The following is a 27,351-nucleotide window of genomic DNA, read 5'->3' as shown; positions in this document are numbered from 1 at the left end:
CACTGACCTTTCAGTAGACAACCTATAATGGTAGAGTAGAGCTCTACTTACAAGCAACACAACAAACTCCTGATCACTACAGTATATTTGAGGACCCTGCAGCTATAGCCCTATTTGGTCTGGTATGAATAGTGGCTCTGTATGGCTAATGACGGCTAATGCTAAGCAAAGTTTAAGTGAATGTAGCTGTGCAACCTTAGTGGTCTGTTTGATAACTTTATGACTCTTCCCTTATAAGCTTATCTTATGTAATTTCAGCATTCAACAGTAATCCCCACATTTGACCATAGTAGTTGTCATATAAGCTGTCTTTAAGGCCGCATTAAGCAATATTTTCATAGTAAGACTGAGTCATTTGGTGACTTTATGCAATGTACAAGACATTGCTTTTAGGGTCACACCCCACAGAGAATTATCACCTCACACATTTTATCAGCTTACAGTGAACTGGAGCTAGTACATCAGAAGAATGCAGCAATTATTATTTTAAACTGTTTGCTAAAGTCATTCTTATTCATCAGGAACGATCTCTGAGTGCCTTGTGCTCCGCCCACATCTGAAAAGCAGCCAATTTTTGAACAGTGGGATTAATAGGAAGGAGAAGGGCTCCACTATATCAGCTCCAATACTCAAAACTGAGAGGAAACCTTCTTTCTTAGGGTCACAATAGTGGTTTCCTCTTGTCTGTGGGAACAGACAGGGCTGGATGTCCACACATTTTCCGGACAAACATAGGGCTATAAATAAAGTCCTTTATAAGATTCCAGTTGTCCCATTTTTTTTCTGTTGTTTAATGTTTTCCACATGGCAGATTTTGACTTGTACCTGAATATTCTTCTGGGCTCTCCCGGCAGGAACTCCTCCGACATAGAGGGGGCTGCTGATGTGCCAGGAGACGTTGTTTCCCTGAACGCTGTCTTCCAGCATTGTGAGCCCATCAACTATTAACCGCCCCACATTCCCGTAATGGCTAAAAATAACCTTTGGGATGAGAAAAGGTTGTCTCTTACATAAACAAACACTCATGCTGGAATAAATATAAAATTCAGTGATGGAACGAATTCATGAACTTACACTGTGCCAGGCACCATCATTGTATTTGTCTTCACTTTTGATTTTAACTTTTTGATCTCCTACACTAAAAGTGTACACAAGTTTCCCATGGGCCAGAAAGAGTGCCATGAAATTGTTCTCTTGGGCATCAGATACATAAAAGATGAGGCCAAAAGATGAGTGGGTCTTCATTGACAAGGAGAAGTGGGACCTGGAAGAACAAAGATGAATTTAATCACACATGGAGACACAAGAATATGTGCAGCTTTAAGCAGACATGACACTGAGGTTAAGGTTCTTGTCTTGATCTACCTCTGAGAAAGGGAGTCTGGGAAGTCTGTGTAGTGCTGCCTGCTGTTGGCAATGCTGCTGAACCGGAAGGCGTGGTGAATCGATTTGGGACTTGAGGAAAGAAAGCAGGACTTGATGTTTGGCTCTGCTGATTTCTGGTCATCACTTCCTAGCTCAGTCAGCACTGGGGGGAGGCTAGATTTATCTCTGGTGACCTATGAGAACATTTATTAAATATCAGGTTATCAGTCAGCCCAAAAATGTTTGTAGAACACATTCATATTTAACTAAGGTCTGCTGTATGTGCTATTTTCACTTCACCTTTTGTGACTGTTTGCTTCCAGAAGTGTTAGCCCTGTGCCTTAACAGCAGTGCAGCCGGGGGTCGCTGTACAGGACAGCCCTCCAGGGAAATCTGGACCTTCTCTGGGTATCTCTTAAAGTCCTCAGGCTCAATGTCCCGGTCTAGTCTACAGTGACATGGCAGAAGTGTCAAACACTCTCAACACATTATTCATTGAATAGACTGTATATAAAAGATGAAAACAATAACCATAATGTCACCTTTGGTTTCTGCAAGTGTTTTGGCTCCCAAAATATTGTGAGTTGTTTTTGGGGTTTTTTGTTATTATTTGGAATAGCCAGAAGTGAATATAATTTATATGGATGACAGGAGGAATTACTAAGTTGCCAGCTAATGCTATCAATTCTCCAATACACAATTCTCCAATTAGTGCCACGTAACAAACAAAACATCAGTTGTCACTCATGTCTTTATCCTGTCTTCCTTCTCTCACCTCAACTGGCTGCAGCAGATGGCCGCCCGTCCCTGAGCCTGGTTCTGCTGGAGATTTTTTCCTTTCCACTGTCGCTAAAGTGCTTGCACATATGGGGTCATATGATTGATGTTTTGCTGGGCCATATCATACCGTTCACGGTAATACCGGTATAATGTTGGGCAACGATAAGAAAGTGAAATATTGCGATAGAATTTGGGTAAAACGCGCATGTGCAGTGCCTTTGTTTTCATACGCACATGGTGGAAAAAGAATGGCGGCGGTGACGGAGAATGAGAAGGGCGAAAGCAGATCATTGAATGAAACGGATGAACCAGAAGTGGTTTGTAAAAATGCTGCAACTTCAGTGGTGTGGAACTGGTTTAGCTTTCGACCGTCAGACACACAACAAAGCACTATTTTTGGTAGAGCATGCTAGCGGGCCGTTGTCATTACCGTGTGGCACACTTAAAATCAATCCTTTGAGTTTTCTGAAAATCGACAGTGCCCCTTATAATCCCGTGTGCCTTTTGTATGAATTCTGGTTGTGGTACTGACCTCGAAACGATTTTATGTGGTACACAGCGCTCGAAAATTAAAAAAAGGTATACTGGTGATAAACTGAGCCGATTCTGCTATGCCTGGTACATGGGGAAAAACTATCATTATGCTTTTTGTGACATTTTTGTTTGGTGGTGTGTCGTGTGATTTTTCTAATGTGAAATACGTGTTGTGGCTCCAAAAGGTTGGGAAACACTGATTTATCTATCTAGGCATGAAATGGCTTTTTAAAATTTACTTCACTATGACAGTGGAAGACACACAATGAATGGTCTCAGGGCAGATTCAAACCAGGTGTCTGCATTAACCTCACAATATACTGTATTTGTCACTTACTCAACCGAGTGAGCTAAATGAACACTCTGCAACACTACTGCTTTCACCATAGATGGTAGAATTACCTACAGGGCCCACTATACGGTTTACTTAACCAAACTGTAAACATGTTTTTTAATGCTGCTCAATATGGTAACATGCATTTGTTTTGGCAATTTTATATTTGCTAAATTTTTCATCTTTTTAGCAGCAAGCTCCATCTCCTCACAGTTTAACTTGAAATAACATAACACCCCCTCTTCTACTGGAGAGAGGGGGTGACTTACCTGTTGATGTAGGCATAGCTGATGCAGCCCGTGAAGTTCTTGGAAGTGCTGCTTGGAGATCCTCCATAGTAGAAAGTCTTCACCTCAGAATCGTATGACGATCCCGCGGCTGATGTCGGCCGCTTCTTGAACTGCTTGTCTTCGTCATCCACCAGCAATGAGTACCTGAAGTAAGGAGTTGAAGCCCCTCAGAAGATTTTCTTTAGTTGTTGATGCGCCCCTTTGGGTGCAGGGGCGTTTGTGACCCATGTTTATAAAAGGATCACCAGATCTTATCAGAGATGCAGGGATCATGCACTGCACTAACGTGTTGTTTTATTCTCGTGCTGCTGTTCTTATTTGTTGTTGCATTGCCCAAAGTTGTTATTTTCCTGCAAGATATTGTCTATGCCACATGCAGTGTACCACATGCTGTAATTGTTGAAGATATATAAGGTCTGCTGAAATGTTACATATGTGTGCTTTCGGTCTTTTTAGCTCTAATATCCTCATATTTAACATTTTTGACTAACTAAATTGATATAATGTGATCATTAATAATGTTTACTAAATGACAAATGCATTTGCAACTTTACAGTAATCCAGATGATGTCCATTGATCATGTTTAGAATACTTATTTTAAAGCACATATTAGCTGGTGTATGTAGTGGCTGTGGTGTCATTCTTTTACTGGTTAGTTGTGTTTTTGCATTCACATTTGCTATGTGTTTGGAAAAAAATAGGGTTTGGATTAAACTGCAACAAGCTGTGACTAAGATATTTCTATTTACCAAAGCATTCTGACGTCTTTCAGAACCTAGCAATTTAAAATATTGAGATAAAATAATTTTTGTATGACAAAAACCATGATCTAAATGTAATTGTGTAATATTACTGAGTAGAAAAACAAACAAACAAAACCCACCGTTAACGTGGTTAAGTTCCTATATGAAGGTTCATCCATTCTTCTTTTGAGACTTTATTTAAATGTATATAATCGAGAGGAAACAGGATGTGGAGCCTCAAAGACTAACACAGATGTGCACCAGAAGCAGCTGCCAACAGTGAAGTTAAATACTTACTTCTGATTGTTCACTGAAGCCAGTAAGAAGTGTGACCTTCCATCATTGTATTGTTTCTTGTGTGATTTGACCTTTACGCCTCTGTTGTTTAGGACCACTGCGCCATTCTCCAGGGAGATACTGAACTCGTCAGACTGAAGCAAAATATTTTTTTTTTAAGCAAGACAACGCTGCTTTAACATTGCAAAAGCATTCGTTTTGCATTTGAAAATGCGCGTCCTGATACGCAGTAAACATGTATGTACATGTAGGTGTGTTTACCCCTTCATTGTGGTAGAACAAGAGTCCGCTGGGCTGCAGTGTTCTGAAGTTGAGTCCGCCCTCAAAGTTGTCAAACGGTGAAATCTTTGCTGTGGAACCGAGGTAACTCTTTCCAGAGAAATAAGCTTTGCGCGACATCTGTCAAGACGAAAACACATTTCAGTGACTTATATGGGCTAAAGCTGCTGGACTACACTGTATCTTGTCTGTGCAGATGTTTACTATATTTGGTATTGGTTTCAGAGGGACACATTGCATTATCACTTAAGATGTGACGTGGTAGATGCACAACTTACAAAGGACTCCTCTGGGCAGCCGCTGCTAATACCAATGGTGCCAGGTTCTTCCAGCAGGTTGAAGTCTTTTCTCTGGAACTGGAATCCTTTCACACAGCCCTTCAGGCCAACCACAGAGGACAGCTCTGGCCTGTGGGAACACATATATTTCAAATTTAAAGCTGCAAGAAACAAAGTCAGGAAGTTAAAAAAGAAAACTCTCTACTCCAAAAGTTCTGCTGTTAGAGAGGAAGGTGCAGTCTCCAGAAGCAACTGAGAAAAACTAACCACTTATTTAAAATGACATATTATGCAGTTATTGTTGGAGATGGAAAGCAACTTTCTGGCCATGTGATGAAATAAGTCAAATTTTAAATGATGTATTAGCTTTACATATTCTACAAAAAGCTGTTAACAATAAGAATATAGATTATAAAGAATAGAGCTATTTCCATTTGGAGTAATTTATAGTTAGCTGGATGGCTATATCTTGGGACTTAAATGATAAATACTATTATTCTTTGTTTGCATGTATGTTTAGCTCACCTGGATTTCAGGATGCTGGAGGGAGCTCCACCTATGTAAATATCTGCGAAGGGAAGGGTGGTTTTTGGGTTCTCCATGGACTTAACATGACTCTTATCCACCAACAGTATAACCTTTTTTGACTGATGGTAGATCACTGACACCTGAGGAAATGTCCCATCACAGACAGTTATTGTAAGACATTCGCATTTTTAACTTGGGATTATTTAAGAGTTTTAATAAAGACACAAAAAGCTACCTCGTGGTATTTTGCATCATTTATTTGCAGCTTTGCTAAGTTGTTCTCTAAAAGCTTTGGCCCATTGCTGAAGCCAAAGTCATACATTAGACGCAGGAGGCCGTTCTTTAATTCCAAAAGAAAGAATTTATCCTGAAAAAACAGAAATGAAACATATTTATATTGGCCTTATACAATTGTCATAAACCAGTTACTGATGATCATTATTACAGGGTTTTTTATGAGAATAGAAATGTTGGCATTTGACCTGCTTTACAGACGGGTAGCACATGGGTAAGAAGAACTAAAAGCTTTCGAGATGTGAGACTCTTGTTAGTTTTCCAGATGACTTACCTCATTGGCCATGAGGAAAAGTACACCATCACTTGCGATAGTTCTTACTGAAATATCAAATCTTGTGACAGCACTAAACGTCCCCCTCCTCTCAATATTACTGATGAGTGCGTAGCCTTTTCCATCAAATAGGTAGCTTGCAATGCGACTCTGTGAAAATGCCAACTTGTACCTGAGAGCAGAGTTGGAAACATGATTTGGTACCTTAGACAATTTCAAACCATCTATGTGACAAATTAAGTTAAGATACATCCCTTGAAAATCAGACAGGCTAAATATGAACTTAATGTTTGAGATGTCAAAAAAAATGTCAGATTTCTGTAGCAATGTTCAGGTAAGTTGTGTTTAAATTATACAATGGGTGTCAATGCTTGTTGAACTTGCATATTTTTGCCCTTGAGACCCTTTGACACATACATTTAGCCATGCAAAAGTTTACCTGGGACACGGTGGAGATGTGGTTACATTTATTTTGTGAGTCTGTTTGAAATTGTAAAGACTGATGACATCGTTGTTCATCGATGACAATTCAATACAGCCCACGAAAGGTGCAAGGATCAAAGGAGGTGGAAGCTGGTTTGTAACAAAGAAACAGTCACATGTCAGATTTCTAAAAGAAAGAAAGATTTCTTTATATTGAAGAAATGTTGTCATTTACATTACCTTGACATCTGGTGGGACACCCCCAACAAAAAACACTAGATCTTGGGGGTCAATGTCAAACAAGGATTCAGTGCCTGGAGCTTCACCTTTCTGGATAAACTTCTGTTCATCAGTGGAGCTCTGACTTGGGATTGTTAGGAAGACTTTTCCATGTCTGCCCAGTCTGCAAGCAAAGATCTGCAAGTTACCACTGTGACCTCCTCCTAGCTTGAACTTCATGAATGCTACCTGCTTAGCTTTCTCAAAATTTGCTAATGCACAACAAAAGTTAGCCACACTAACTGTGATGTGTGTTAGCAGGATTTCCCTTGTGTTTTGAGGAGAAAGGAAACCACTGGGACCAAGAACAAATTTTCAGTTCCTTGTCAAGATCGGTGCATTAGTAACTTATATAGCAAAGATTTTAAATATAGCCCAACAATATGTATCATTCTATGACTCTATCACGCTCACCTTCTTGAGTGAGTGTGAAGCCAGAAGGTGCTCTAGCATATGGGACATTTTTCCTGGACTTTAAATATTTGGATATAAATGGCCCCATAGTGCTGCTACTGTTCAGAAACTTCACGTGATATATGTATATAAATTTTAGTTAGTTTAGTTTCAGGTGTTGAATCTAGCCCCAACTGGATCCTAACCCTATATTTTATTACATACTTCAGTTGCCTAGGATTATAATCAGGGTTAGTACTGGGGTTGGGGTCACCTCTGATGACGATTTAGGCTTTAGAAGTTTCAGTCACTTTTGTGTGCTACAACAAATCTGTATGTATGATTTTCAAATAATGCCTAGCACAATTAAAATGGCAACCACTTTTGGTTAAAGATTAGGGTTGCTTTTTTTCTTTTAGCCACATAAATTTGAGTGTTTCAAAGACATAAAAAGTAAAAAAAAAAGGGGGCAAATGATAACCCAAAACCCAGCCTACCCCAACCGTAACTACAGATATGCTGCCACTGATCATGTGGATGTTAAGAGGTTCATTTACCTCTCTATTTTGACGTAGTTGAAGACTGCCGGCCATTGGCTGACAGGCTTTGAACTCAATGGGATCTCAATGTCTTCACCTCCAAGTTTATAGACAAACACCAGGATGTCATTCTTGGTGGCCAAGCCCATGTAGTCTTTTACACCCTGAAAGCAGGAGCAGCAGAAAACAGAGTGTTCATTTTACTTTCACTGTTTCATTTTAAAACACTTCAGCATGTTATAATGGTGGTACGAGTTTCGAACTGTGTGGTGTTGCTTTATTTCAGTGTACAGTGGTTTCAAAAGCATAACTATGCATCATTTGTGACCAACTACTGCTGGGCCTATTATTCCACAGTGAAAAACATCACTGCATAGATTACAGTGATGGTAAAATCACCAAGGTGAAGCGCTGTTAAAGAGAACAAAGAGGCCTCACATTGGGTATGTTGTACTGTTTCTATACCCTGGCAGACAGGGGAAAACAGTATTTATGTAAATGAACTTTGAAGGCACACAGATGCACCATTGTCTCAGGCGTCTCTTGGACATCTTTTGAAGGGGGCAAATGGGTGCTTTCAAAGCCATTCAAAGCCATTTCTGTTCTCATGATCACAACATGCTATTCATGCACACAAGCTCCTTTTCATCTTTGAAAGTTGGCATTTATTTTATCATAACTGATGACCCAGAAAGAGAAAGGAACAAAATGTATTCTGCCTGGATTCCTCACATTTCTGTCTCCCAAGTACAGGATGATTCGGTCCTCTATGGGATCCTTGTCAGGGTCCACCCTCATGAATAAACTGATGGATGTCATAGTCTTCAGTTCTTCCAAATTGCTGTGAGGATGAACCTCCACTGAGGACTGTCCGTTAAATTTCATGGAGACCTGGACCTGGGGCAGAAAATAAAGGAAACTGAGTTCTCTTTGTTTAGCAATTATCATCTTGATATCTGACAGCAGAACGTGAATTTAAAAAGGTTTACAGCTTCATAATGACTGGTGTGAAAATTTTAACTGGAGTAGTGGAATGGAGTAGAAGAGTTTTATTAACTAGAAAAATTATAGGGAAGAATTTTGATAGTCAAGAGGGGATGCTGAAATACTACTTCAGAATTTAAAATGAGAACAAAGCTAACACGTCAAGTGTGTGGACAGTTTTTACTTTTCTTTTCTTTTTGTAGTGGTCACCTGTGTAGACATGGTAAGAAGAAATTTCATTTCTAAAATTTTAAAGAAAAACAAAAAATAAGCAGAAATACAGAAACCATGTGTGAAAACTATGTATACCCAATGATTCAATAGATTATTATCGCATAGAATTTAAGCCCACTCTTTTTTTTCTTTTTACAATGTTCCCTCAGTTGACCGATGTTTGCATCTATATACAGTTCACTTAAGGTCTGACCACAGCATTTCAATTGGGTTGAGGTCTGGACTTTGAGTCATTGCAATACTGATTCTTTTCTTTTTTTAGCTGTTGTAGATTTGTTGTGTGATGCAATTATTGTCCTGTTTCATGACCGAGTCTCTGCCAAGTTTTAGCTATTGGACAGGCAGCCTCACATCTGACTCCAGAATACGGTGGCATACAGAAAAGTTCATGGTCAACTGGATGTCAACTCGTGGTCAACTCGTGGTCATCTCGATGACTAAGGTGCCCTGCTCCTCTGGCTGTACAACAACCCCAAATAATTTCTCATGGGAAGTCTACAGAGTCAAATATTTGCCAGTTTTGTCAATGTTTTAATTTATGCACACACAAATGTTTAAGGTGCAAGGAACTTGGGTTGTTCTTATTAACTAATATCAATTCCTCTAAATATTGTGGTATAACAACATTTTGTTTGATTGGGCCTTAGTTACAGGCTAGCTAAAGCTAACCTCAATGCTCCTTAATTATCATGATCATATATCATCATCTTTTATATTCTCTTATTAATATTTTGTTAGCTTTATTTAGTCTGCAACTACAGTTTGTGGTTCTGCTTTCTGTTTTTGTGTTGTATTGCTATATTTACTATTTTACTATTTTAATTTAATAACTTCACTCCCCCCCTTCTTTTAGTCCAGCAAAACAATTTTTTAATTGAAAGTGTTTAAAATTTTTTCAGATAAATTTTTACAATTAACTGCACCATATGGCATGATTTTAAGCAACTTTATACTAGCCACAGCTGCTGCAAGCCACTTTAAAATCCACTTCCAGTCCAGCTGATCCTTATGTAATTTGCCTAACTGAATCAATGTGATGTTGCTATTCTCCCTCTTTTGTCTTTTCTCCTATGGCTCAACATGAAAGGGTAGGAGGGGTGCAACAACAGAGCCATGTCATCAAATATAAAATGATTGCACATGGAAGTCAGTCATCCTTTGCTATAGTGGTAATGACTAAATTGGGATATCATTACTAAGTGTGTCAAAAGGAATGAACGAACTTTCTTGGCCACACTCCGGGCCTGGGCTATGAGCTCTCTGATCCTCATGATGTTGGTGGTCACGTTGTTGACAGGCTTCTTATCCTCAACAACCTTCAGCTTGTCCAGCAGGGTAGGAACAAGCAAATGCAGGTTCTCCACTGCCAAAAAAATAATGAAGAAAAATCAACTTTAAATGTGGTGTGGAAAGGAACTGTAAGTCAAAAAAGCCGATAGGAATAACAATAGCTAACATGAAAACCAGTATAGTGTGTTCTACTCATTAAATACAAATCATAAAATGTAGTAATTTTGATATATACCTGCTTCCCCTGCAGAGGCAACAGCCTGTTCATAGGCAGCTGTGGAATATTCGTTATTTTTCATGTTGTTGTTCCACTCCTCTACTTTGCTGCTAATGGGGGTGATAGATTGAAGAACTTCCACTGAGCGATTCAGAGTCTCTGAAGCCACTTCTGAGGTAAACTCCAGACGTTGTGGTGTTCTGTCTGAAAATTAGTGCACATTTATAACAAACTGCAAATTCGCATGTTTAGCAACTAAAGCATTCAGTTGATGGAGATTTCTGCCAATGTCCTCCTTAGTCCTGATAATGCAGACACTTTAAGGTAAAGGACTAATTTGGGTCCGTATTGCCAAACTATGGGAAAAAAAATTGCTATGGCCAAAACAGAGAAGACATATCTGTGACGTGAGGCTGTCCGTACGTATTTTTAAAATAGGGGAACAGAAATTGTGGGTGCATGTAGCTAAATGAGTTACTAAACCATGCACACAGACTAGGAAACTGCACAAACCTAAATGCGGAATTTTTGGATGGAAGAAGAAAAGATTATCCTTTGGACAAAGTGGGCCATATGCTAGGTTTTTTATGCTAGCTGACAACAGATCACGATGTTGTCATAGTTTATTTGAGAAGGCTGTAGTTAAAGTAGTTTAATATCAAAATCTGAACATATTGTTCCTAGTATGCATTCCTGACAGAGGTATAGTATTTGTTTAAGTAGCAGAGCGTATCGGTCAAGCCCGCACCCATGTGTATATGCAAGCTTGAGTTTCACCATTTCACAGTTTTATCAAAGTGGCAACTTTATTCAAGTCAGACTGGATTATAGAATAAAAGGTCTGACCATTTTAGCTGAATTTCAACAGATCAAGTTAACTGTGAATATCCTCTACTGCTCCTGTAGTTCTGTAAGGCCTACATCTCTGATTTTCAAAGAAAGCTACTTTTTAAATTTTAGCTATATAAAACCCCTGGGGGATTCATACATCGGCTGACTTTAGGACCAAACCACTCAAGTAAAAGAACTTTTTTTTTGTGTGTGTGTGTTATTTATTTATTTATTCGATCACATATTCAATTGGAAAACCTAGCAAGGCCTGCCCTGTTAGCTATTCCAACTGTTCCAGGCCTCCTGAAACGTATAAGAAAAGTATATTCTTACCTGTTTGGAGTTCACTGATGTCCTGCACAATTTCTGAGAGTTTTTTCACGTTGTTTTCCATGGTCTCTTTGGTCTCCTCAATGTATTTTAGCTTGTCAGTCACCTCATGTTTTAGCTCTGTTACAGAAAAATGTATTAGACAACAAAAATACTATGAACAGTATACAGCTGAAATATGACTAATATGTCCGCAATATATAATTCTGTTGAGATCCATACCAATTTGCTCTGAATGCAGTGTGACAGATTCCTTGAAAACATTGTCACTCTGTGTTATGAGGTATTCAAGCTGCGCATTGATCCCACTGGTGGCCTAAAAGACAGATGTATGAAGAAAAATAACAAGGACTGATAGAAAGTTGAATGCAGTAAATGAATGCCTTAAAACTGCATGATCTGACATACATCTTCAGCTCTTTCGGATAAGTTGAAGGTGGTGAGTGAGGTGATGTTGGCATCGTCAACGTATTTCACTATGTTGTTGTAGACGTTGGCAGCAGTTATAGCCCTCTGTACAAAGCCATTGGCGTCACTCTTTCGCAGGTCCCTGGGGGAGACAGTGTGATTCACAGTCTGCTACCTCAAGCTCAGTGAAACTGCAGAGCAGAACACGGACTGCTGTCACTAGTTGCACTGCAAGACAGCAGCGTCAGAATCTGTCCACTCTCTGGAGAGCCAGCTGATTCCTCCTCCACAATGCATATATGACATCACTTAACAACTAAGTGTGTATTCCATATGTTTATCATTGTTACCAAAAAACATGCAAAGAAACTGTATTATTCTAACATTTTATATATGATAGAAATTAGGAAAAACTTCATAGGTCACAAATAAATACTATATGAAGCATGAAATGTTTAATAAATGGTTCCTATCCGGGCAAAAGTCTACTAAAAGCTACTATGTGCAACTGTGTGCTACATAGGTTTATTTCAGATGGATGTCTCACTCTTCCAGCTCATTGGCTTGTCTCTCCAGCCCCTCGGCGTGTCTGTCAGCCTTCTGAACCAGATCTCTGTCAACCAGTGAGAGGTGCTCCGTCTTCTCTGTCAGCTTTTGGCTGGCGCCATCAATTGCTGCATGGTACTCAGTCACGTTCTACACACACACACACACACACACACACACACACACACACACACACACACACACACACACCTCAATTACCTCGAGACGTGCTTTCATGTTCCAGCCTGTAACATTCAGTAATCTCTGTTTAGCTGGTAACTACTGTAGGTAACAATATCAGAAAAGATTTTTTAGCTTGAGATTATTTCAAGTCCAAAAAGCTACAATATACACACACACACACACACACACACACACACACACACACACACACACACACACACACACACACACACACACACACACACACACACACATTTGCTAACATTGTTACTTTCAGATTATTGTAATTCCCTCCAGAGTAACTTAATACAGAGCTACTTGACTAAAACAGGAAAGCACTTTGAAAATGCTGCTTATTCAATTTTCTTTCCAGCAATCCATAAATTGCTTCAAAATCAAATTGCCCAGCAGTGCAATGTAACACAGACCAGGTCAAGCCTTAGGAATCATTTCTAGAATGAATTCAATTTAATCCTTGGGATATTGGGATATTACAACCCCATTTGGCACCGTATTAGATTATGCTACCTTGGTATGATACATAGCCTTTGTTCAGTAGGCCATAAAGAAACCTGACCATCATTAAAAAAGTAGGGCCTGAGATATTTTTAGTCTCATCAGACCGTAATTTGCCTCACCTTTCCCAAAGCGTCCACCTCAGCCACAGTTCTCTCTGATTGGGCGATAAAGTCTCTGGCTGCTTCCAAAGTGTCGTTGACGGTGTCATGGTTCTCCATTAGCCTCTGCAACTTCACCTAGGATGCAGGGAAAGAAAGAGAGCACCATTTGTTTTTTTTGGGTTTTTTTTTTTTTTTTTACCAGAGTCCAGTACTTCTTGGAGGGTTTGTTTGTTAGATATTCTTAACATGTTAAAATTCTAGGCTTTCCTGCAGATTCTGAAGAAAATACTGCTAATAAGTGCCAATATGTGATTATCATTGAATAGGTTTACAAAAATACATATAAAATTCACAAGAAGATTCTAAAGATTTTCCTGTTTAGTCCTGTTTAAAGACTAAACAAATGTTAAAGTGGTTATAGAGGTCAAAAATCAATGATATTCCCAAAGACTTTACGTCAAGTTTTGAGTCGGATGCATTTTTGAAATAACTGCTTTAAAAAGACTAAAGGGCTAAGACACTTCATCACTGGCTTTACTTTGGAAGCAATGTTAATCTTTCATATGCAGCGTAGAAGTATTTGTGTTTGCATATATTTTTGTTGCAAGTAATTTTAAATGTCACATAGTTAATAGCTATACTATTTAATAAATAGTCTTATTTATTGGAATCATAATATTTATGCTGTTCCATTCAAGCAGTATGTTAGGCATGTATGTTACAGATAATAGATTCAGCATCCACACCCCACTTTTAATTTGACTGCATGACTGAGTATTGCACAGGGATGAGATCATCTGATTGGCTGTGGTCAGCCAGCAGCATACAGCAGCATACTGGTGTCGACCAGTCTGCTGAGGCTAGGTAGAGCCCTGGATTAGGAGAGGCTCTGTGTTTGGCTAGGAAGCTATTCATGGCAGACACCCTGATCATGGAGATCCCCACTCCTGATAACACGCATGCTCACAAGTAACCAAATGCAGAGTCCAACAGGAGCTGCTCTGCTACATCCCTGGATTTTGATTATGACCACATGTTTTTATGTCGACTAATTAAAATTTAGTCGACATAGCTTGATAAAAAAATGGTTAAAGGTTATGTCCTTTGTTCTGACCAATTAAACTTTAAAATTAATTTTAGGACTCATAGAAATCCCTCAGTATCTGGTCTGAAGAGGAGAGATATTGGGCTATTCCATCTCAAGTCAGCAAATGTTTACATTTTCTGCTCAACCGTCTCTAAATTGCCTAGAAGTTTTATGGAGTATTCACTAGTTAAAAAAAATATTTGAGCACACACTTGCTAACTAACTTCACATTGCAAAAAGCAACTAGTGACAATGTCTGAATACATATGGTTATATTTCATAAAAATGCAAAAGAAAACTTTGAATATTTTTTTAACATGAAATTCTTAGTCACAAAAGGAAGGAAATTATATTTTAAATCAACTTTCATGCTGGATTGAACAAACACAACAAGTTGTATTGTGGAAATATCTCTAGATAGTGTGATCTGAATGGAACAAAATTCTGGAATTTCCAAAGGGTATTTTAACTATAACTTAGAACATAGTTTTGTTAATTACGGACACATTTTTTATTTTTATGACCTTTTCCTCTCCTCTTATCCAACCTCTCAGGGCAGATGGCTGGCCTTCCCTGAGCCTGCTGGAGGTTTCTTCCTGTTAAAAGGGAGTTTTTACTTCCTGCTGTCGCCAAGTGCAACAGTAGGTGTCATCTGATTTGAACTGAACCTACTCTACGACTCTGAGACCTACTGCCCTTGAGGTCTCTGATAATTCAAGTAAAGTGTGAAATATACTAGTTGGCATTACAATGTCATGACAAAAGGGATCGTTTATGCAAGTAGTCTTGCAATGCCAAGCTGTTATGACAAACAAAAAGATCCATTCATTCCAACTGAAATTATTTTAAACATTTGCTCTTTCATACAATTGTGTGATAGGAACTTTATAGCAGTGGGAGATATTGCAGATGCGTCAAGATTATAATGAGGAAGCTATAGAGTAAATGCTTCCCAGATGTTAAAAAAAAAACAGCCCCGCTCTCGGTCTATTCAACATGTACATTATGTGCATCTTAGCGTTTTTGCAGAGAAGTGTTTTGTTTTTTTTTTCCTCTTGGGAAAAGACTTGGCTGGGTGCATCATGAGAAAGTCAGTCATGTTTGTGTGGGTAGGCTGTGGATATTATCGTGGGAAAAACACTTGCATTGCAATGTTGCTTTTTCCCCTGTGCAGGCCCCCTTCTAATGTAACTCCCACAGATGGTTTTAAGTTTCTGTTCTCATCACCTAAATACCACAGTAATAGAGTTCTCTGACATGACCGGCAAAGTACAACCAGATCTCCTTCTCTCACTGCTCTTTTGCAACTGTGCATTTCGGACTAAGGACACGCTGTACTTCTGTCTTTAAATGCCAGGTACTAGTGTGAAAAATCACAACTCAACACTGTTTGAAGTATTCTGAGTTGAAAAAAGGAAGAAATAAGCCATTCTATAGAACAAAATACTAACAGAGAATCAAACATAGCGTAGATGGGAGAGGGAAGTAGGGCACTGTATGAGCTGAGGGGGGTCACGGGAAATTACCTCATGCCTTTGGAATTTGAGGACACTAGCTCGGTTCTTATTCTCCGTCTCGTGCACATTGCTGTCTGCTTTCGCAAGAAAGCCTTGAGCTTCTGACAGTCTGCCGGAAAAGCGGGACAAGACCTCTCGGACAGATGGGAGGCGGCTGTTTGTGATCATCAGCTTCTTTTCCAACTGCCGAATGCGGCCCAGCACTGCAAACACGACCAGAAACATTAGCTGACATTTCATCACCACTGCTAACACATTGGAGTGACTCAGGGTGCTGTTTCTGTAGAACTTGTGAGTCTTTTCATCCACAGCAGTTATATTGTAAATGGTAAATGGACTGATTCTTATCTAGCTAATTTTTACTCTATCTGAGCACTCAAAGCGACCTGCTACATACATTTGTATGCATTATGTGATGCAGCAAATGTATTCTTTTAACCTTTTAACATCTACCAGGTCATGACTGAACCACTGAACCAGTCTCTTACATACATGTTTGGCCTTACAGTTCTCCTGTCGTATGATTCCATTGGGCTATAGGGGGTAGGTATGAACCCAACCCGATACCTTAAAAGGTTGCCACCATTCAACTCGATGCTAAACAGTTAAGGCCACCAGCCTGTTTTGCACATGTGCATGTTTACAAAAAATGTGCATGCTTTGAATATCAAAATAATGTTCATATAATGTCGCATCTCCAACCCTTGCTCACTACAGTGTAATAGGTATATAGTGAGGTAATCATGTGCAGGTGTTTGCTGTGTAACTGTTGCGTGTCTTACAGTCATGGGCCTCTGTGGACTCGCCAGTGGCGATTGGTTCTCCTGGAGAAAGGTCTATTTTCCTCATCAAAGCCACTATTTCCTCAGCGTCCGCTGAGCTCTTTCTCACCACCTCAGGATCCACTTCCTGCTGGATACTGTACACCTCCCAATCGTGGATCATCTCTGTATGAACGTGTAACATCAAAACCCAGTTAAGCTAGGTAAAATACATTTAGACATAGCACACAATTTCACTATTTAATTCACCGGACACAGCAACAAAACAGGCTTTTGCGTTTGAGAGTTGTTCGATACCTTCAATGCGTATGTTTAGATCAGTCAGATTTATGCTGAGCTGTTCAGCGAGTGTGAAGGTCTCCAGTGTGTCATTATCCAACATGTTCCACAGAATGTTCACCACACTTTCCTGAAAAGCCACAAATAAAGAGATAAGTCAAAGCCTAAAATCAAACATTTTAATAAATGTAAATAAATGTAGCATCTTAAATGCTGTGACAGGTTATTATTTATGAAAGCATAAAAATATGCGTTGGGAAAGTATGACCTGCAAGTTGAGTAATATAATTTCTACATTATTGTAAGTGAAAAAATAGCTAGACTGCAGACACACAAACACTAGCTTTAAACATCTAAAGGTTTGATGGTGCTCACCGATTTCCCTAGCTCTCTGATGTCTAGTACCACAACATCTGTGGCCTCTTTCAGCTCCTCAGTCTGGGCCTGCACTACAGACGACTTGTTTCTCCAAACTCGATACCCAGTCTGAAAGGAAGACAGGAGTGAAGTAGAAATAATGAAAACTCACTGCAGGAATTCATGCATCAGAATTTAAATAGCAGCATTTCTGTCTGTCTCTGTAGAAATTTCTTACATTCCACACATTTAAAGCTAAAAATGTAAAGGAAGCTACAACTATCATAGACCTAACATTGTAATATGTTTGTGCAAAAATAAAGCCGAACTATCAAAATTAATTTGAAGGTAAACTATGAACAGAAACTGAATGTTGTGGGTGTAGTTGCTAATTCTTGCTAATTTGGTGCTATGCAAATTGTATTATTGTAGGGTCTTTACCTTACAATATTGTTGTGATGTGGCGATATATAAATGAAATTGAAATTGAAAAATCAAATCAAAGTTGTGAGGTCGAAAACCAAAACAATGAGCTTAAACAGTGATGCTACTGAAGCTAAAATGCTTCATACATTTTTGCGGCAACTGTCAAGCTGCATGACAATTCTTAGATTCATCAGTATGAGCAATGTACTTCCCAGCACACAAACACTTTTGCACATTATATGTATAAAAAGTTTTATTTTATCTTTATAGCAGTAATACATGTAAATGTGCATGTACCTGCAGTTGATGAGCAGTATAGTTGTAGTATTTCACTCTATCGTTAGCAGCAGCACCTGTGGTAATGTTCAACACTCCAACTTTTAGCTGGTCCAGTGTCTTATTAGAGTGCTCCATGTCTTTAATCAGATGCCAGATACACTGATCACAAGCTAAAGTCAGGAAAAAGAACGAAAAACCCAACATGGATCACAGCTGTTCACATAATTTTCCTTTAGTTAGTGAATTTCTGCTGCTGTTGTTTGTTGCACTTACTGATGTTGCACAGGTTGACCGTTGAAGACTCTGCCAGGCATCCTCCTGTATGCATATCACAGAAGCCACTCTCACAGTCACACTCTATTAAAAAACCCCAACAAAAACAGACACTTCATTCAGTTTCAATTTTTCACCAGCTGGAAACAAGACATTAAAATCGGCAGATGTTCACTTGGCTTGAGGCCTGCACATCTGTCTTGTGGTTTCTTTAGTGTGTGACTCCTTATTTAAGCAGCTGTGTATGTATATAAATTTGGAATTGGGCGGTGATGTCATCCAACTCTCACAGTGATAGTCACTGGCCACAGAGACTATCAAAGCTTCCAGCAGATGTTCCTCTGACATCATTAACACCCGAGGTCGAAAGTAAGAAAGTAAAACACTTACTGTTACTGTCCCTACATTGAATCTTGGACGTCTGTGCTTTACTTTACTTTGGATTCCTTACTTTTTCCGAAAAGCCTAATTACTATTAGGTTTAAGACATTTGAGGGGAATACATAAAATACATTTCTATTATTATGTCCAGCACCTACACAACAGATTAAAAAGGCATAAAAAACACATCTAATTAATGATGTCAGTCCCCTCTCCCATGGGATCAGGTCCCAGCGTGGACTTTTAATTAGACTTTTAAAATTTAAACCGGCCACAGCAGATGGGTCTGTTTCTATCGAAGGTTTTTTGTTAAAAGGGAGTTTTTCCTTGAGCGTCGAGGTGGCTGTTGAAAAGTAAAACTGAAAAACGCAACACTCTTAACAGCTCAGCAATATCAAAAAATGTGAAAAATTTATATTCAGTTAAATTGGTATTTTTTAAAAATATTATTATATTTCAATTTTTTACCAGAGTGTTTTTAAAAACAATTTTTATTTCTACTTAAGTGAAGAATTTGTACTTTTACCACATCCAATGAACATTAAAGCAACAGTGGGTGTGGGAACATGAGCATTCAGTGCAGTCTTTTCCTCTGGGAATCTACACTGAATGTTTTTAACAAATGCTGATTATGTCAAGTTATCTGCCCTACTGTGTACAGGCAGATAACTTACTCTGGCAGCCAGAAGGGCTATAATTCCAGTATCCTGGGAGACAGCGCTCGCAGTAACGACCTCCAGCCCCCGGGCGACATGGACAGCTGTGGGTGAGAGGATGGCAGGTGGACCGGAGGGAAGCTGGCCCACAGTCGCACCTCCGGCAGCCCTGACAGCTGGAGAAACCCGAGTAGCCTTCCTAGATTACAAGAGTGAAAAACAGTGTTAGACTCCAGTTATTGGGCTCTTCCAGTTCATTTTGAAGCATGCTCTGTGCATAATATAAGAGATAAATGCTGTGCTCAATGTTATTGTAAGGGTCAAAATACAGTAACTTCTGTAGATCTTAAAAAAAAATGTAGGCAAATCATTCAGCTGTAACTGCTTCCATCTTTTTTATGTTCTCACTTGAGAGTTCAGCTGCTTTCATCTGCAGCTTTCATGCTTCATGTAACAGTTGCCCTGTTTTCAGTACTTTTCCCTTAACCTCACAATGACCCTTGCAGACATTTCGTAACTGCAGCTTTTTGTGCTCATGTATCGACTTCTTTCATCTTTTCATCGACACACGCATACATACACTCACAAAAAACAAACTAGACCTATTTTGGCTTTTATGTTGGCCTTTTCTTCTAAAGAATCTTAGCTTATTTATTATATGTTTGAACTGCCTTCTTGAGTCTGCTCCTCGTATGTTCTATGATGTTTAATCCTGGGCAGTGGCTGAGTGATGTAAGGGTGGTCCTGCCCTGTAGCCACTCCATCCCAGTCTCATAACAGAATATGAAATAGTTGGAAAAAGGCTTTCTGTTTGTCTGGGAGGATCAATTTATAACTTGTCTATTTTGACACATTTGTTTGATGTCAGAGAAAGTTGGAAGGTGTTACCATGGTAGCCAAGAAAACAAAGTGCATTTTAACCCAAACCACGATCTTTTATTATTATTCTTACCTAACCGAGGAACTTGCCTAAGCCTAGTTGTCAGTGCTTAATTGTACACGAAGGGACATATTTTTTATTAATAAAGAAGAAATAAGAGTTGCAATAAAGAAGCTCACATGCTGTGTCTCACCTCACACTGGTCGCACAGCCGTCCAGTGACTCCCGGCTTGCAGTGACACACTCCTGTCCTGTCGTCGCATGAAGAGGTGCCACATTTGTCACACTCGCACTCTAGAAAAGACACGGGATGTATGGAGTGATGAGAACACCAGAGGTCAAATTATGTCACAAGTATGGTGGAAAGGGTTATTTTTGGACTTGCAGGGCCTCTAAAGGCATACGATAATCCTTGATATGGAATTGAGACCATGTGTCTTTGCCACAGAGCAACTTCAAGGTTGTGTGAGGCTAAAAACTGCACTTTTGTCACCTTTTGTCATCTTTTAAGCAGCTAAGGTTAAACTGAATAAATAAGTTGTAAAAAATATTCCTCCTGTGAAGTGCTTTATGGCGACTTCAGGACAGTGTGACACAATAGTGCAGCTTAGTGTGTGCAGTCTGCAATGAGCTGTTGGAATGCCTGACTACTGTCACTGAGTTAATGACAAGAATGTTGAACAGCGAGCCAGAACAACTGCATCAACAAACGTCATTAATCTCCCATGATTACATTTCACACCCATCTATGCGACTGGCTTAAGATACACAAATTACATTGTCGGGGTATCGTGTGAGAGCTGCCATAAAACATTGAGGAACAATGCTTTCATGCGTCAAACATTAGCTATCCCATAGGAAATACCCCCAAAGTATGGGTATTCACCCATTATCCCCACCTCTGCAGTCCTTGGCACTGATGGCATCGCCATAGAACCCTGGGGCGCACCTCTCACAGTTGGCACCGGCAGTGTTTCCCCAGCAGTGCTGGCAGTGGCCCGTCACATTGTGACACTCGTTGAAAATCAGGTTGGGGTCAGTGTTACCATTGCAGTCGCACCTCTTACAGGCACTACCAGTCGTCATCGGGCTGCCATAGTAACCTGGAGCACACCTGGATGGAAGAAACTGCAGATGACTGAGAGCCTCACGGTCTAACACAGTAAAGTAAAATCTACTTTTGGATAGTCTTTTTGACCTTTGTTACAAGACAAGCAAAGCTAATGATTGTTGTAGCTTTATGCCTAAATTGGACATTATTCAGTTTTAAATGTTAACACATCACAAAAAGCTCATGACTTTCTTTGTCGTTGTTTAAAAAACAAAACAAACAAAGCTAAGGCTGCTCTCATGAACCAGCGATCCGTGAGCTTTAGCAAATTACTAGCAAAATCTATTCATCTTGGGTGTGAGCATAAGTCCGATGCATATAAATGACAGTGTATGTGATGTTGCACTTTACAGAGATCTCATGTTTTCATGAATGTTGTGGTGTTTAAAAGTTTTGGACTATATATGGCAGTTGGAGTTAGATGCTGTATAGATATTTTGGCCATTGCAATATTAAGTAAGTAAGATAAAATAAGTGTGAATGTTGTGAACCTAAATATATTTTATGTGTTTCATTGACATTGACTCTGCTCAGTCTGTAACGTGTACCTTTTTATTGAATGCGCAGGTAATGCAGTTGTGTTATAATTGATTTACATAATTTACTGATTGCTTGTTCAAGGCCTTCTCAGCACAGACCTCTCACAGTAATTTCCAGAGTAGCCCTCTTGGCACTTGCACCGTAGACTGGCAACTCCTTTGTCACAGTGCACTGCAAAGCTGGAAAGACAGAAGACAGAAGAAAATATTTTTGAGATGTCTGTCAGTCTTATGGCAACACAAGCAACAGCAGAGCAGCTTACTTATTGGATGGGATGGGGAGGGGGCAGGCACATGGTTGGCAGGTGTGGCGTCCACGCAGGCCAGGAGTCAGAATGTAGCCATCTTCACACATTTCACAGAAATCACCCATGCTGTGGTATTTGCAGTTCTGCGAGAAGAAATATTATGTTTACGACAACATTTGTGTACCTGGGCACCTTACTGAGTGAAAGGCAGTCAACTTACTATACAGATGCCAGTGATGTCTTCACAGTAGTCAGCATGCCCCTTGCAGTTACATGGCAGGCATTCACTTTGCTCACTGAGGAAAAATCCCCTGCCACACACCTGCAGTGGGAACAGAAATGTCAGTTTTATGTAAAGTAAAAATTTGTAGAAAACTCTAGTTGGGTTAAGTAGACACACTAACTGCAGGTAAGAGTTGAGGAACTCTCAAAGTTAAGTTGATTTGTTGTTTAAACTGTGTTTAAACAACATCCTCAGGGCATGAAAAGTGGAATAACAATGCTAAAACTGTGGTTCCTTTACTGGAAGTTTAAGACTTTGACTGGTGGATCTTGGCAAAGGCAAATGTGGCTGTGGCCCTTTAGGCTTCTCCTTGAGTCACTGAACTTGGAGCATTTATAATGAAATTATCTGACAAACAGTTTGTGGTACAGCAGCTACAGGAAGTTTGTGCTTCAGTTTTGATGAGTAAAATTTGAATATATATATATATAGTTGCCTCCAGCTCCAAAAAAACAAACGAAAATATAACATGACAGAAAATAAAATACTAACATTGAAGCCAAGTGTGTGAAACATCAGCGGTTAAGTCCATCTGTTATATATAGTCTATTGTCAGGGTAAAGCAAAACTTAATACGAGTGAATCTGCCACATAACTAAGTTTTATACCGGGACTCAGTTATATGGTAAACTGATGTATATGTCATGTGCCACGTGCAATATTCATTCATTAATTCATTGCAAAATGTTTACTGATAGTGGTGATAGAGCGAGAATGTTCGGGTGCATTTTCTTCAGGGACTGAGCTACTGACCTTAGCATTTAGCGTTGGTGCTAGGGCTGATGTCATCACTAATGATCAGTGTTGGGAAGGTTACTTTTAAAATGTATTCCATTACAGATTACAGAATACATGCCCCAAAATGTATTCTGTAACGTATTTCGTTACATTACTCAATGAGAGTAACGTATTCTGAATACTTTGGATTACTTAATATATTATCATGCTGTTTACTATACTACTATTATTATTAATATACTATTGTGATTTATTACTGTTACTGATGGTCCGCGGCTCTGAACCGTAGTAAAGGGACCTCTGGCTAATAAGTCCGGTTCTGTGTCTTGCTCGTAGCCAAAAATAGCTTTACTTTGTTGTCTGGGTCAACTTTGCTAGCGAGAGACAGAGAGAGGCGTTGAAAGGCTGCTCCAACGGAACTTATTGTTTTTGGAGGAAAACACGAACACGGTGTACAGTCGAGTCTTAATAGCTTACTTACAGCTGGGCTCGTCAGGCACTCTTCTTGGCTGCAGTGGTTATTATTGTGGTTATTATTATATTTACATGCTTCCAGCTCCTGTTTTTGCTCGATGACAGCTCGTACTTTTCCTTTTTCTCCCTCCCTCGCTCACAGACACATAACGTTTATGGCAGTCCATTCTTCCTGCAGCACGGACGGTACATGTATTCCGTTACTCCCCAACACTGCTAATGATGACTGCACAGAGTTAATCTCTTAAAGCTGATTAGGGTTAGAGTTAAGTTTACAAATAGACCACAATAAGAGACTTGATTTGAAATGTAACATCTCTCAGTTTCTTAAACTATGCTGCTTTAGCACGTGGCTAAAATGCAGCTTAATTTTAATCACCGAGAAGCTGCTTGATGTTCAGTTCCATTAAAATATTATAGAACCAAATACAGATAAATACCGCTAACATATCCTGTGCTATCTATCAACAGTGTTGGGGAGTAACGGACTACATGTACCGCCATTACATATTTAAAATACAAAATATGAGTAACTGTATTCCTACGGAAGCGTAGAGCTGCCACCCAGGCAAAAGAAAAATACAAGTGTATCACGTTATAACGTGAAAAGTTTATTGTTCTAACAAGATACTTTTCCTGTTTGTACAATATACTATCACGTTTGTACAATATACTTTTCACGTTTGAACAACATAATATCACGTTATTACAATATACATAATTATCACGTTCGTACAATATATTTATATTGTACGAACGTGATAATTATATTGTACGAACATGATAATTATATTGTACGAACGTGATAATTATATTGTACGAACATGATAATTATGTATATTGTAATAACGTGATATTATGTTGTTCAAACATGAAAGGTATATTGTACAAACATGATAGTATATTGTACAAGTATCTTGTTAGAACAATAAACTTTTCACGTTATAACGTGATACACTTGTATTTTTCTTTTGCCTGGGTGGCAGCTCTACGCTTCCGTAGTATTCCGTTACAGTTACCGTTTAAAAAGGTGGTATTTAGAATACAGTTACTTTGTTGAAATAAATGGATTAGTACTTTCCTGTTTCATATTGTGGCGGGTCAGGACTGTTTGGGTTTTGTTTGACAGCTATGTTCTGTTGTTCCAGGCGGCAGCGTTACGGTTGCCATGGTTACAGGGTGACGCTCTCTCTCTTCGTGTTTTCTGGGTGAGAGAGGCCTTTTTGTTGTTGTTGTGCTAAGCTAATAGGCAGAATGCTACCGGTATAGCTCTAAAGAATGTAGCATCATAGGCAGTGTAGTCCGTGCTGCAGGGAGAATGGACTGCCATACACGTTATGTGTCTGTGAGCGAGGGAGGGAGAAAAAGGAAAAGTACGAGCTGTCATCGAGCAGAAACGGGAGCTGGAAGCATGTAAATATAATAATAACCACTGCAGCCAAGAAGAGTGCCTGACGAGCCCAGTTGTAAGTAAGCTATTAAGACTCGACTGTACACTGTGTTCATGTTTTCCTCCGAAACAATACGTTGCAGCAACCTTTCAACGCCTCTCTCTGTCCCTCGCTGGCAGAGTTGACCCAGACAACAAAGTAAAGCTAGTTTTTGGCTACGAGCCGACACAGAACCCACCGTATTAGCCAGAGGTCCCTTTACTACGGTTCGGAGCCGCGGACCTTCAGTAACAGTAATAAATCACAGCAATAGTACATTCATGTAGTTGTAAACAGCATGATAATATATTAAGTAATCCAAAGTATTCAGAATACGTTACTCTCGTCAAGTAACGTAACGGAATACGCTACAGAATACGCTACAGAATACGTTTTGGGGCATGTATTTTGTAATCTGTAATAGAATACATTTTAAAAGTAACCTTCCCAACACTGTCTATCAACATACTGTATAAGAATGCTATTGACCCAGGGTTCTCAGTCATGGCTCTCACTTTCTGGGCATTTTAATCGATGGTTGATAATTTAGCAGTTTCAACACACAACACGATGAAAGTGCAGCATCCTGACATTTTACAGAACATCAGTCCAAACACTACATCCTGTCTGATGTTTGTTCACCAGGCTTTCTGACGACAATGTGATGCAAGAGTTCAGAGGCGTCACGCACACACTCGGCCTTCTGAATATCTTTGATTTTCTGAAGCAGCACCATTCAGTGAGGTGTACAGTAGCACTTTGTTTGCAGTAGTCTGCAAGACCACCATAGTTTGATCTCCTTGTTCCACTCACTCTGCTGGACTTTGATGCTTTGCATTCAGAATAACCAGACGATGGAACATTCCAAAGACATACAGTAGTGTATACCCACATGTGATTCATACTCTCCTTTGATTTATTCACAGATGGGCTGCGACACAAAGACGTTATTATGTTGCAAGCTGATGTGAAACATCCTGCAAAACAGGAGCTCTTATTATTCTTGCTGATCCATTTCCTGTAGGCTTCCCTTAGTCTACAGGAAAAGCATCCACAGAGACATCTATTATTATCACGTAAACACTTATGCGTAAACCTTCCATGTATACACATACTCCTATTAAATGTGGCAATGGGATCAGTGCTCAAAGGAAAAAAATATATAAAATAGCCCCAAATGTTAGTTTAAGCTATTAGAACTAATGAGCCTAAAGTTTATGGGAAAACCACAAAGATCCCAATTATCTATCATTTGTAAAAGCACATTAAAGTCTTCTTAAATAGTTCAGACCTATTAACTGTGTGACAGTCTGTGATGGGTCAAACAGCTGCAGTTCATATACACAGGGGAATAGAAGAAGGGGGCTGAGGGCCGAAGAGCAGATGGTATACTGCTAGGACTTGGACATCTTTAGACTTGAATGTTAGGGACTATGTCTTTTTACAAGAGAGCCTAAACAGAAGAACAAACAGTTACATTATACATTATGTTTATCTGGCCATAAACAGAAAGACAGAAGAGAAATGCAAATCACATTCATACTTAAAACCGATTTCTTACAGTTGATATGAATACAAATCATCAATATCATATGACCGTATTTGTCAAGTGATTTTTGTCACTTTGCCATGATAATCTGACATTTCCCCAAGAAGTACAAAACAGTGGTAACCAGATAGCTTAGGTCAGCATGAAGACTGAAGTAGATTAAACTGATAACCAAACTTCCCTCTCCGCACAACCTCATGCAGCTTGTCTGGGGAAATGCTGAGGCATTCCCAGGGCAGCTGATCTCTCCAGTGTGCCATGGGTCTGCTCTTCCTTTTGGTAGGACATGCCTGGAATACCTCACTCAGGAGGCATCCTAATCAGATGCCTGAACCACCTCATCTGACTCTTGTCAGTCTATCTTGAGAATCACCAAACTCAGCCAATTTCTAAGGCGGAGACCAGCCAAGCTTCAGAGAAAGCTAATTTCTATTGTGTCTGCAACCTTATTCTTCCAGTCACTGGGGAAGTAAATCGACCGGTAAATCGACAGCTTTGCTTTTGCAGCTCAGCTCTCTTTTCACTATTACTGACTTGTGCTGCATCTGCATCACTGCTGACATGGCCAAATCTCCCCTTGTTCATGAATAAGACTGCAAGGCACTCTTTGAATAGCCACTTCTCCCTGACCAGGGTGGGCCCTCCACCGTTTTGCGTCCTGCTGCTTCACACTCAGCACCACCTGATGAAGCTAATAGGACAACATCATCTGCAAAAAGCCAAGATGAAGCCACCGAGGGATGAAACGTTTCTCCCTTTGAAAACGCTACGTCCAGATGAACAGAATA

General features: G+C 39.5%; 1 protein-coding gene across 1 annotated transcript in view; it reads right to left on the bottom strand.

Moving 5' to 3' along the window:
* The window catches only part of lama4 (laminin, alpha 4), a 33,008-nt gene that overhangs the window by 2,461 nt on the left and 3,196 nt on the right, over positions 1-27,351 (bottom strand). The window contains exons 2-35 of the mRNA XM_085132930.1: positions 22,310-22,411; positions 22,105-22,232; positions 21,941-22,021; positions 21,091-21,305; positions 20,385-20,485; positions 19,330-19,510; positions 18,275-18,358; positions 18,020-18,171; positions 17,315-17,425; positions 16,958-17,069; positions 16,661-16,825; positions 15,888-16,081; positions 13,293-13,409; positions 12,473-12,621; positions 11,926-12,067; positions 11,740-11,833; positions 11,521-11,637; positions 10,375-10,560; positions 10,073-10,212; positions 8,364-8,528; positions 7,650-7,795; positions 6,661-6,823; positions 6,437-6,570; positions 5,998-6,169; positions 5,665-5,796; positions 5,427-5,569; positions 4,902-5,031; positions 4,606-4,743; positions 4,345-4,478; positions 3,283-3,447; positions 1,666-1,813; positions 1,366-1,559; positions 1,075-1,264; positions 826-981 (exon numbers count right to left, since the gene is read on the bottom strand). Coding sequence (XP_084989056.1) covers positions 826-981; positions 1,075-1,264; positions 1,366-1,559; positions 1,666-1,813; positions 3,283-3,447; positions 4,345-4,478; positions 4,606-4,743; positions 4,902-5,031; positions 5,427-5,569; positions 5,665-5,796; positions 5,998-6,169; positions 6,437-6,570; positions 6,661-6,823; positions 7,650-7,795; positions 8,364-8,528; positions 10,073-10,212; positions 10,375-10,560; positions 11,521-11,637; positions 11,740-11,833; positions 11,926-12,067; positions 12,473-12,621; positions 13,293-13,409; positions 15,888-16,081; positions 16,661-16,825; positions 16,958-17,069; positions 17,315-17,425; positions 18,020-18,171; positions 18,275-18,358; positions 19,330-19,510; positions 20,385-20,485; positions 21,091-21,305; positions 21,941-22,021; positions 22,105-22,232; positions 22,310-22,411 — 4,881 coding nt within the window. The remainder of the gene's footprint in view (positions 1-825; positions 982-1,074; positions 1,265-1,365; positions 1,560-1,665; positions 1,814-3,282; positions 3,448-4,344; positions 4,479-4,605; positions 4,744-4,901; positions 5,032-5,426; positions 5,570-5,664; positions 5,797-5,997; positions 6,170-6,436; positions 6,571-6,660; positions 6,824-7,649; positions 7,796-8,363; positions 8,529-10,072; positions 10,213-10,374; positions 10,561-11,520; positions 11,638-11,739; positions 11,834-11,925; positions 12,068-12,472; positions 12,622-13,292; positions 13,410-15,887; positions 16,082-16,660; positions 16,826-16,957; positions 17,070-17,314; positions 17,426-18,019; positions 18,172-18,274; positions 18,359-19,329; positions 19,511-20,384; positions 20,486-21,090; positions 21,306-21,940; positions 22,022-22,104; positions 22,233-22,309; positions 22,412-27,351) is intronic.

This window comes from Neolamprologus multifasciatus, chromosome 15, assembly GCF_963576455.1.
Source record: "Neolamprologus multifasciatus chromosome 15, fNeoMul1.2, whole genome shotgun sequence".
Lineage (NCBI taxonomy): Eukaryota > Metazoa > Chordata > Actinopteri > Cichliformes > Cichlidae > Neolamprologus > Neolamprologus multifasciatus.
Note: the sequence above shows the minus strand (reverse complement) of the source record. Positions and strands in the feature narration are given on the sequence as shown.